Source organism: Eulemur rufifrons, chromosome 6 (genome assembly GCF_041146395.1).
Source record: "Eulemur rufifrons isolate Redbay chromosome 6, OSU_ERuf_1, whole genome shotgun sequence".
NCBI classification, from domain to species: domain Eukaryota; kingdom Metazoa; phylum Chordata; class Mammalia; order Primates; family Lemuridae; genus Eulemur; species Eulemur rufifrons.
Window position 1 is genome coordinate 16872897 of NC_090988.1, and position 11501 is coordinate 16884397.

Genomic DNA, 11501 nt, shown 5'->3' on the forward strand with positions numbered 1-11501 from the left:
GCAGAGCCCCTGAGACTGGTATTTGGAGAATGTGGGGAATGTAGTATCACCCAGGCAACAAGTGCAGCCAGGAGAGGAGACAGGGAGGACAGAAGCTGAAAGGTGAAGGGGGCCATGCCAGGGCCTTATCTTGCCCCCACTCCTATCTCTCCGTTTTCCACCTATCCTACGGTATAGTCTCCCAAGCCAGGCATTGCCCTGGGCCCCCTTTCTTCTTGGCCACACTGGTTGCTAAGAGCAATGTGCTCTCCTGTTTCTCTCAGTGCTCTCCTCCTTGTTTCTAAACTGATCTTTAATCCCGGTCAGGTTATCTACCAAAGAAGGCAGGCAGTCTGGGGAGGCAGAGGCAAGAGAAGCAAACCTGGTGGGGTGGGGAGGCGGGAGGTGAGCATTGCCAACAGGCAGCAGAAGGGCCCCAACACATGCAAGAGCTGGGCCTCCAGGGCAGGAATGCCTAGAAGGATGGAGAGGTGGCAGCTGGGACGCCCTGACCACTCTTACCTTCCTCCAGTGGCAGCAGGGTGATGGCAGTGCTGAGTCGCCCACTGCCCAGGCTCACCAGATGGGGTTTGTCCGTTTGCACTTTCAGCCCTTTGCCTGTCTCGATCAAGTCCAAGGGTCCTTTCTGCAGGTAGTGGGGGTGGAGGATGAGCATCATTAGAGACGCTAAGCCAGCACCTTAGCAGCCTAGTCCCAGTCCCGCCAGCACTCTCTCCAGCCCTTGCCCTTCTCCAAAGGGCTCTGAGGGTGCTGAAAGGCTTAGCACTAAATCTCACACACAGCGTTATTCCACTAAATTGTAATTAGATCTGAATCTAGGCCACTAACTCTTCCCACTGGATTTATCTCTAGTCTTGGCTTAACTGCCCCTTTTGTCTATTAAAGCAGAAACAAGGAGATGGGGTGGGGGGTTAGGTAAGCAGGAGGGGTACTGTAAAGAAGGGCCAATCGAGCTCCTTGCAGACTTGACCGTGGCTGTCCGCTTGGCCATGGCTTGCCCCTGCTACACTAAATTACAAGAGAGGGATGAGGCACGAATCAAAGAGAGTGATACAGCCCAGGGTCAATCTGTAAACTGCTTTCTGACTTTCAAAGGGTAGTTTCTGGGTGAACCAATTAACCTGATTCAGATAAAGACTGAGCTGTTAATAGGCTTGGGACCTGGGGAAGGGCAAAGAGGAACAGAACTGCTGCTCTCATCCTTGGGCTGGGACCACAAGGGGGTAGAAGGGCTGAACCCATCCTTATCAACAGCCCTCTTTCCTCACAGCCCTGACCCCACTCACCTGCACCATGGCCTGGGTCTTGCATCCAGGTCCCACCTGGTTCCTATTGAGAGCATCCATGGTGCTAGGGCTCCAGAGCACCTGGGGACACAGCAGAAAGCAGGTGAGGTGGGGAGGCCAGGGCGCAGAAGAGGAAAAGAAGTAGGCTCTGTGGCAGGGTTCTCAGGGCAGGGGCTGTACCAGCCACCATCATTCCTAGCATGCTCATGCTGAAGGAAAAGTGCAAGCAGCTGAAGAACTTGGGCAGGGGCTGGGGACAGTTTGGGAGGCAGTCCCAGGTCTCCAGCCACAGTATGGATACCACACCATATCAGTCCTGGCCCTTGCCATCATAAGCACAAACTGCCCTCTAGGCCCAACCTGTACTTCTGTGCTTTCTTGCCCTGGGCTCCCCAGAACCCAGGTCTTGGCAGCTGAAGACCCTCAGCCATTTGGAGCCTTAAGCAGGGTGGGGAAAATCTACCTTAGTGGAAGAAGCAGAATCTAGGGAAGAAGCCCTTCAAGGACACTGGTAGACGGAGGGTCCCCAGGCAGGTGGCAGGGGATCCCTCCTGAACCTTTTCTTTTCCTCTTCTCCCTTTGTCTCTTTTCCCAGGGGTCTTAGTAGGTAGGATGTTTTCTTAAAGGAGACACAGGAAAACTTCAGCCATTCCTACCATCTCTGTACGTCAACCCCTACACCTTTCTTCCCCAGGAAGCAACCTTACCCCAACAAGATCAGCTAAAAAAAAAACTCAGTGATAACTAATACTGGGAGTATTGGGTTTTTAACTCTTGAGTTCCTAACTGGCTTGGTGCTGGAGGAAGCTTAGGCCCTTAGTGTAAGGTTTTAAGACCGGAGTCCACGGGAGGGGCAGCGCAGCTGGAAGTCAAAGCACCCTCCAGGGTTTCGGCACCAAATGTGAGGTTTTTTTGGATTGGCCGGTGCCAGAGAAAGAAAGACGAGCAGAATTGAAAGGGATAAGTAAAGAGGCTTTATTGGGGCGCTCCTGGGTGAGGGTAACGAGTCCCAAGAGAGGGACCCCGGTGAGATTTTCGGGTCCCAGGAGAGAAAGAGAGAGAGACCCGAAAAGTCGCATCACCCAGAAGTCTGAGTGGGTTTATATATGTTTTTAGGGATGGGGGTAGGGGTTTCTTTGGCAGGAAGATTTATGGTGGGGAGAACAAGGAATTGTCCCTTGCAGTTTTAGGGCGGGTATTGAGAAATAGGAGGGGGCAGTGGCATGTGTGGACTCCAGGAACCGAGACTCTTATCAGGGTAACCATCCAGGTGTGGTCGTCCTTTAACTTAGCTGGGCCTTGCAGGCATTGTCCTTGGCAGGTCGTGGGCTTCTTCTTGGGCAGGTCGAGGGGTGCCCGCCACCAGCCTTACACTCAGAACAAGGGTAAGATAGATTCCAGAGCCAGAACTTAAATTCCCCTAACCCCTACCCCACTAGCCATCCATCTCTCCCTGGCTCATGTTTTTGGTACCTGAGAAATGCGAGGAAGGATGTTTGTGTACTAATGTGTGCCCACATGCCCACGTCTTGGCCAACTTTTAAGGTGAGAAACTTCTCATTTGCTGCGGAAATGTTACTCAGCAAGGCTGAGAAGAGTATGGCTAAGAGGTAAGGAAGCAGACCCAGGAAAGCAGGGTTTCCCTCCACTTTCTCTTCCAGCCATCTACCAGGTGACCTGGAAAGGAAGTGGGGGCAGGAGCCAGTATTCCAAGGAGTGTCTGACTCTGGCAGTGGGTCCCAAGGGCCTCAGCCATGGAGTTACTAAATTTACATTCCCAGCTTCCACCCTTCCGGACCTGAACTGCATCATCTCCGTCACCATTTCCACCCAAGCTGGCGGAAGACAGGCCGGAACACAGCCTGGGGCCCACCCCAAGACTGCTTGGGAAGAGCGGAGGAACAGACCATTAACCTATACCAAGTCCCCAGCTGGCCTGGCCCCTCCCCAGGAGTCCTGGCCGTGGGGAAGAATTTCCAGGGACCAAGATTGTTGTACTGCTTCCTTAGACTCAGGGAAATCCTTCAGCATTTTCTGAGGGAGGAGAGGCAAGAGAGTGGATTGGGAAAGGGGAGTTTATGTAAAAGAGGGGTTAAGAAAAACAAAATAATAAATAATGGTAAAGGAAAAGCATCATCCATTAGCGAAAAGAGCTTTAGATTGGGACGCAAAAGCCTTAAATTCTACCCTGACTTTATTATTTATTAGCTGTACGGTCTGGCACAAGTTATTTAACTTCTCTGATTGTCAAGTCATTCTTCTATAAAACTGGAATAATGATTAAAAAAAAAAAAAGACTGTCTGGATCAGTGCTTTCCTGGGGCTAGGTATGGAATGGGGAGTGATTGTAAATGGGCACAAAATTTGTTTGGAAGGGATATGATAGAAATGTTCTAAAATTAAATGGTAAGGATGGTTGCACAGCTTTGTAAATATACTAAATATCATTGAATTGCACACAAATCAGGTGGGTGAGTTTTATGATATATAAATTATATCTCAATAAAGCTGTTAGTTTAAAAGAAAAAGGACAGTCTGAAGATTCGGGTATTATATTAAATGACACTCCATGAAGGCAAAACACTATAAAAATACCAGTTATTATTATGAGCTGCTGTCTGGGCCTTAGTTTATTCATCTGTCAAATTGGAGTGTTTGTCACTATCACCCTGTGAGGCAGCTGAGGTGTGCTCATTTATTTACACCAAAGAACTTCAAGTGGAGATAAGATTATAAAGGAGTAAGGTTGATGGGGAATAAGAGTGATAAGAGGAGAGGAAAGAAGGGAATAAGGAGGTGAAAGGAGAGGGAGAGATAATAAGGAGAGAGGTGTAGGAAGAAGATAAGAAAAGATGTAGAGATTGGGAGACGCGAGGCTGTGGCCCCAGCTCAGAAACCTAATCCAGGTGAAGTGGAAAGAGACACCAGACCAACCTGTCCAGCACTCAAGCGGTGCTTGGACAAGGGGTCTCGCCAAGGCCCCGAAAGCCGCCACCTGGGGGCGCCCTCTCCTTGACACCCCCCCAACCCTGGCTTGCCCGAAAGACGCCTCCAAATGGCTGGCCCACTTCCGTCCCACCCGGCTGCTGCCCACCGCGCGGGGGCTGTAATTACCCACCCGGCCGGCCCGCCTCGGTCCCGGCGGCCTTTCTGGGAAACCCCACCCGCTCCGCGGCCAAAACAAGGCCCTCGTGGGGCGAGTCGGTCAGCCCCCGCTTGGGAGCCCTCCCGCACGCAGGGTACAGACGCCCAGCGCCGCCTCGGGAGCACAGCGACAGAGGCCCCGGCGTCTGGATTTGGCGAGCTACAGGGAGGGCCCTGTGTGCGGCGACGCCGGGGCCGCGGCAGGTGACCCCGGCCCGGCCGCTCTGGCCTCCTCAGAAGGAGCGCGCCAGCACCCGGCCACGCGGGACACCGTCCGCAGCCCTCTCCACAGAGTGGGGAGCCCAGTGTCACCCCTTGGGGGCCTAAGCACCCGCACGAAGGTGAAGGAGCCCAGAGGAAGATCCCGAGCTCCCAGTGGGGACCAAGATTAAAGGTCCAAAGCCAGCCCCAGACGAAAGGCCGGGCCCTCCGCAGGCCTCTGCTCAGATGCCCCCCAGGGCCCTGTGGGGCGCTCAGGCCCTCACCCGTGTCCCTGGGGGCCAGCCGAGGCCTCTCCGGGGCGTCGCAGGGCTGTAGACAGAGCCCTGCGGGGCGGAGCTGGGATCCTCTGGGCCCTCGGCCGCCTTCGCCTTCCCGGAGCACATCCGCCCTCGAGGAAGGAGTCGAGAAAGGAAGGAAACTGAGGCCAGGAGCCCAGTGTCGAGCGGGGCAGGGGCAGAGAGAACTTAAGGATGAGAAAAATGAGGCTGAGAGAAATGGGGTCTGCGGAGGGACTGCGCGGGGAAAGGGAGACTCGGGGATTTGGAGGGAAAAATAAAAGAGGGACACTGAAGGATAAGGACAAATGAAAGCCAGGGAGGGGAAGACTGAGGAACAGAGAGGTGGAGAGCTGGGGGAGACAGGACAGAGTGGCCCTCGAGTGGAGGGGATGACGGGCAGGCGGAGATGGGAAGCGCCCTGAGGCGCCGAGGGCAGTGTGGGGGGGGGGGGACCGAGGGGCGGGGGCCGGGGAAGGCGGAGGAAAGGAGGGAGACTGGGGGCCGGCCAGGGGCCCCAGAAGTGGGAGAGAGAAGGGAGGTGGGTTGCCAGAGGGCCGAGGGAGAGCCGGGAAGAGAGACGTGCGCATAGCGTGGGGGGCCATGTCGTGTATGGGCGGAAAGGTGCACCTCTCGGAAGTCGGCAGGGCCGAGTGAGATTTCCGCAAGGGAGAGGCCCTCGCTCCCCTGGCCCGCTCCGATCCAGGCCGCCCAGGTGGGACAAGGCCTCAGTGTTGGGCCGCCTGCCGCAGCCGCCCGCCCGCCCCTGACAGCGGGACAAGCGGCCTTTCTTTGGCGGGGCAGGGAGAAGGAGCCGCTTGTTCGCGCGGCGGGGAAGGGGGCGGCCCCACAGACACCGCCCGCGCCCAGCCGGGCAGCTGCGGGAAGGGCGGCTGCGTGGGGGCGGGGGGGGGCCGTGTGAGCGGGACAGCGGCTTCCAGCGAGAGGCGCGTGTGGTGTGAACAGTGTGTGGAGTGTATGGCGAGGTCTAGGTGTGTCGGGGCGGTGCGATAGAGGGGCGCCGGTGCGCGACGTGTTGTGGGAGGGTGCGTGGGTGGCGGGGCGCTGTGCGTGTGCTGTGTGGAAGCCTGACGTGGAGGGGAGTTTGTGTTTGTGTGTGATGATGTGTGTGGGGGTGAGCCCGCCGTCCGATGAGTCAGCCTCCGGGAGCTCCGGGACGGCTGAGCTAACGGGCCCAGAATGCAGCCCCGCCCCAGCGCTCTGGGTCCCCTGCCGGGCCGTGTGGTCGCCTGGCCAAGTCCCCACTCTAGCCTGCCTCGGCGGAAGCGTCCGCGGGAGCCTCGGCAACCCCGCGGCCCCACCCGGCCGCCAGCCCACACTTCCCCATCCCGGGGGAGCCCGGATGACTCGGCTCAGCCTCAGCTGGGGGAACTCCGCTAGGGATTCGAATCCTGACCGCGCGGGCGTGGCAAGAGCCTGCGACTCACTCTTCCAGGGCACCTCAGTCGGCCTCCCGGACCCCTAAAGACGTGGGGCCTAGGAGAAGTGCCTGGCAGGCCCCACACGTGCTTCCCATCTCCTGGAAACCCCCGGGGGTCCTTCCCGGACACCTGTGATTCGGAGCGGGACTCCGCATGCACCCCTCCCTTGTCCATCAAGGCGTCTGGCCTGGGGACAGGAGCGGAGATGCCATGCCCCAGGGCATTCCCCCTCCCTGTGGTCCTGCTGTTGGAGGAGACGGGGAGGTGTGGGGCGCTGGAGGACGAGGACGCGCGCGCACACGCGCCACCCTAGACCCTGCGAGTTTCAGCCCTGACGCCTTGGTGCGGGTGGAGAAGAAGTCTTGACGGGGCAAGAATCAGTGTCCCTCCCAGGGGAGAGCGCGAGGGCCCCCTCTGGCGGTGGCGCTGGCAGCTGCTCCGGAGGGCAAAAGTAAGCGGCTCGCCGGAAAGCCGCGGAGCCGACTCCCAGCAAAGCCCCTTTCGCCCCCACGCACTCACCTCCTCCCCCACGGGTTTCTCCCGTGTCTCCCCAGCCCAGAGCTGATCTGAGGGCTCCGGCCAGGCCCGGGGGACTTCCCCTTATCCTGTCCCAGCCGCGCAGCGAATGGGACCCGCAGGCGTAGTGGAAGGGGGCGTTCTTACCTCGAGGGGAGAGGGGGACACCGGTCCCTTCGCGGGTCTGGGCCGCGGTGGCCTCAGGCTCAGAAGGACACTGTTGCTTTTCCCTGGGAGCCCGCTGAACAGGAGAGCGAGCCTGTCCCGCCCCCCTCCCGCTAGTCCCCGCCCCATCCCCCGTCCTGTCCGCCTGGCCAGCCAGAGAAGACGCCCTTGTGGGGCTGGAGCCCAAGGTCCCCCCACCCACCCTTTCCCACAGTAGCACCTCCCCCCGCCTGCACAGCGCCCGCTTTGTTCATCTGTACAGCTGGCTCTCCACCACCGCCACCCTCCCCTTCGGACTCTCCTAGACCACCCTCCACCCTTAGGCTTTAACTGCGCTTCTGAGAGGAGGTTTTGACAGTTTCTCCCTCTCCCTCCCTCCTTCCTTCCTCCTCCCCTCCCCCTCCCGCTTTCTTTTTACCTTAGATGCCTGAAACGTCCATTGGCTCCCAGTGAACCTCCTAGTCGCAGCCCCTGCAACATGCTCTCAACATCTCCACAATGTCTGTTGAGGCACTCAGGTCTTCTCCCTGTCACCCCACCATGAAGAGCTGTAAATGGGTTTGTTGACAGCCCTGCACATCAGGCTTCCCAGGCTTTCCTAAGGATAGGTACACGAAGACATGTTCAAGTGCCATGCAAACTCTAAAGCACAGGAAAGCTGGATGGAATTAGGATCTCGCCCCCATGGAGGGGCACCCCACCGCAGATCTGCTGGAGTACAGATTGGGAGTTGGGAGGCAGGCTATAGATGCGCAGCTGAGCACATTGTCTTATAGTTGGTTGGGTCTCTGTAGGAGTGAGGGTTAATAAGGAAGAAAAGGGGGCACTAAACACCTAAAAGCGGCCTAGAAACTGAGCCTGGTTGAGGTCATTCTGCATCTCAACCCCCACCCCGAAATCCAATGCTGACAGTAGATCCTTACCTTGCAAAGCCAGCTATTGCCCCAGGAGACTGGCTGGGGAGGCCCCAGGGAGCTGAACTCAGCTAGACTGGACCTTTTTAACCTGCACTCTTACAAGGACCCTAGAAACGTCTTTACTAAAGGAAGGCAGAAAGCCCTCAAGTCTGGTCTAAATCCTAGCTGGGGTGGATAACAAAAAATAATTTGTCCTTCAAGTCCTGTTCTGATTCAGTGGCTTTAGTTTGTGCTCTCTTCCCAACCCAGGAATAGGAGACTGGACTGTAGGAATCTCTGGTCACTCATTGACAGGGCCAGCATTAGCAGGGGGCCCCCACGATGGAGGCTGGATCTGACCATGGCCAAGCAGTGGACAAGAAGGGGGAGGGGAGAGGGGCCCTTTGCTAACTACCTGCTATAGCCAGGAAGTAGAACCACCGGGCTCCAGAATATGCTGTGGATACCAGGAAACCCCAGGATTTGGGGGTGGGGCACAAGACTTACTCTTCCTCTCTTCATACCGTTTAAAGCTCATAAAAGTAACTTAACTCTGACCAACCTTCATAAGGCAGATCACAACATTAATACTCAGGTTATTCTGGTATGTAAAATAAAATAATAAAGAAAAGAAAACCCAAACCGTTGTATACCATATGCCAAGACCCAGCATTTGAGGGGAGGGGCTCAGATTGGGATACCTCAGAGGCTTTTCACTTAACTGTTTCACAACCCCCAGCCCCTCTTCACCGCCTTGGTCAGGAGGAATTTCAGGGAATAATCAAGCCTGCCACGAAGGCAGCTGACACTGAGGCAGGGGGTTGAAACAGCACCCAACTTTTCTTGCTTTCCTTGCAACGCAGGGAGCAGCTGACCCCATGATAAAGGCACTATGCAGTGTCCTCTCTCCTGCTGTCAGGCCTCGATGTTCCCACAGTTAGATCACTCAGGGGACTACAGACCGACTGCCCCTACCCTCCACCCCCACCCCACTGCACATCTGGAGCCCATCAAAAAACTCAGTGCTCTCTCATAGTTACGCAAGAGGTCGAGCAGCTGGGAGCTCAGGAAAGGGGGAGGAAGAGAGGGGAAGAAAGTAGAAAACAGCTTTCCAGGCATGCTTCAGACTTTCCGAAGTGGAAGCAGGGGGAGAGGGCAAAGACTGGGTGTGGAAGGAAGAGTGGATTTTTTTAAGGCCCTCTGTGCTTGGCTATGAGTGTCAGGAGTGGATTTCCACACTTCTTCTGCCTTTGCCTTGGCACATTTCCCACTCTGTGCCTCCTCTTAAATTACTCCCTGTAGCCCCAGAAAGAGGTGATTATTGCTCATACAGCAAGCGATGCCTGTAGATACACACCCTCTCCCAGAAGGCGATCCCTTTCTGGCCTCTTTGGATCCTGAACTCAGGCATCATTAGCGTAGGTGTGGTGGCAGCAATGACGCTGCACTAACTTGGGAAAAAGTTCGAAGCTCTTTTCTCTTCTCAGCTTGTCTTACAAATTGCACAATCCACATTTCTACCCAAAGCTAACATGCATCCAAGCTGAGTGGGAAATTTGGGTAGGACAGAATAGTCTTGTGTACCTTCATGGCTCAGGACCACCTTCCTAAGAGCTGAAAAGAACAAGCATTCATCTGGGCAAAAGAACGGGAAACAAGACATATTTCCATTTCTTTCCTTACCTTGAATTAGTAATACCTCTTTCAAAAGGCCTCTGTCCTGGTGTGGTAATCAAACTGATCACACAGAGTACACCTAGGGGAGCTTTCCAGAATTGGACTAAACCCTAAATAACCACTTAGCCCCTGCCCTAAGAACAGCTGGGCAAAACCTTTTCATTTTTCGTGGGGCATGGAAGGAGGGGCCCACACTTTTAAAAACTTGCCTGGTAGCTTGGTGTGTGTGAGAGAAAACAGTCTGGTTTGGACAGGTAGTCTAATTTTTCCTAAAGGCCTGCCTCCATATCAATCCCTAACTCCCCAGCATAAGGTGTGAGACAGATATTTGTAGGGATGCTATCTGTTCTTGGGTAATAGCAACGCACAGCAACCAACCTACTTGTGCATCTTCTAAATAGGAGTTTCAAAGTTCTAGAGCTGCAAATATAAATTATTGACCAAAGGAAGAAAGGAGGAACAGGGGTTGCGGTGGGGTTGGCCGGGGGTGTGTTTGGATTAAATTGAGTTTTTCTTTTTGAGATTCCTCTAAAGCCTCCAAACCTTATTCCCACTCTCATGGAGACCCATGTTGGGTATCACAATTGTAGTTAACACTTGTCTAGCTTAGTAAAAAAGGCTTTATAAATAGGTAGTCATTGCTTCTAGTTAATCTTCTTGAGGCTGAGGACTGGTTTTCCTCCTGTCTCCTTCCAATAAGCCCTGACAGATGTGAACTTTAATAAAAGGTTATTCTATATCAATCCTGGAAATCTCCCAGATCCTACCCAGAGTGAAAACTTTAAAACTGTTCATGATTTTTAAATTAATTGGAGAGTTTTCCCTGTCTGAGATGCCTGTGTTGATAGATTTGAGGTTTGAAGCTACTATGAGTAAATGACTAACAGATCTTAAAAGTAACTCCTGTGCAGAGGTGTGGAATGAACTAATCCAGAGCAGGAATCAAGAGCTTCCTACACCTAACAGAATGCTCAGTCAGATCTAATTATTTTGCTAGTCTCCCTCACAAGAGGCCAACAAAAAGTCCATTTGATGCCTCAGAGGGATTAGCAGCCCGTCAGGGGGTGTGGCATGGTTTTGGTGTCCTTTGTTGGATTAAGGTTACAGTCTCAGAGAGCCAAGCCACACTTTAGCAACATTAGACCAGATACTATTTCACTAAGAAAAAAAAACAAAAAACAAAACCAAGAACCTTAGCTTTCATCATTAAAATAAAAACGTTTCCATTCCAGACTTATTATTCACTTATAATTAATTTGCGTTCCAAATAATCCGCTGATTCAATAGTTTTTCTAAATAAAAAAGGAGGCATAAGAAAGAAGACTTTTCTGAGGGAATTATCAACAATTCCAAAGGCACTCATTACTCTTCCCTGGATCACTTCCTTCTCCCCACTAAGGGAGAAAGAGAAGGCTCTGAGATACCACCTAACATCATTCTTTGAAGATGAAGCCTCACAGAGAAGTGCCCCTGACAAAATTAAGGCTCTAATCCCCCTAAAAGGGCATCAATACCATCAAATTCAAAAGCTACACTGTCAGGAGCACAAGTGTGTATAGTGTGGGTTTATGTGCATGCTTGAATGCAGAAAAATACACAAGGAAGCACAATACCTAAAATATGGAGAAAAAACAATGAATACTCTCTGATAGAGATTTTCTCTTTAAAAAAAACCATGTCATTAATTTTTAATCTTAGGTCCTGTTACAGCATCCTGAATCAACAAACAGACACCCAAGTGTGAGTCAAGTCCAATAAACATCTCATTTTATAATACTCTTTATTTGATTAAAGAATTTGCCTTCTTTGTGTACATTGGAATGTTATATTCCCTATGTATTTTACAGGGTTACAAAACGTCTCTCATTTTAAATATTA

The 11501-nt window shown here is 53.4% G+C and overlaps 1 protein-coding gene across 1 annotated transcript in view; it reads right to left on the reverse strand.

The window, feature by feature from the left end:
- The window catches only part of PHLDB1 (pleckstrin homology like domain family B member 1), a 46377-nt gene extending 39311 nt beyond the window's left edge, over positions 1 to 7066 (reverse strand). Inside the window, exons 1-3 of the mRNA XM_069470826.1 lie at positions 7033 to 7066; positions 1287 to 1367; positions 502 to 625 (exon numbers count right to left, since the gene is read on the reverse strand). Coding sequence (XP_069326927.1) covers positions 502 to 625; positions 1287 to 1346 — 184 coding nt within the window. The 5' untranslated portion in view covers positions 1347 to 1367; positions 7033 to 7066. The remainder of the gene's footprint in view (positions 1 to 501; positions 626 to 1286; positions 1368 to 7032) is intronic.
- Between the last annotated feature and the right edge of the window lie 4435 nt (positions 7067 to 11501).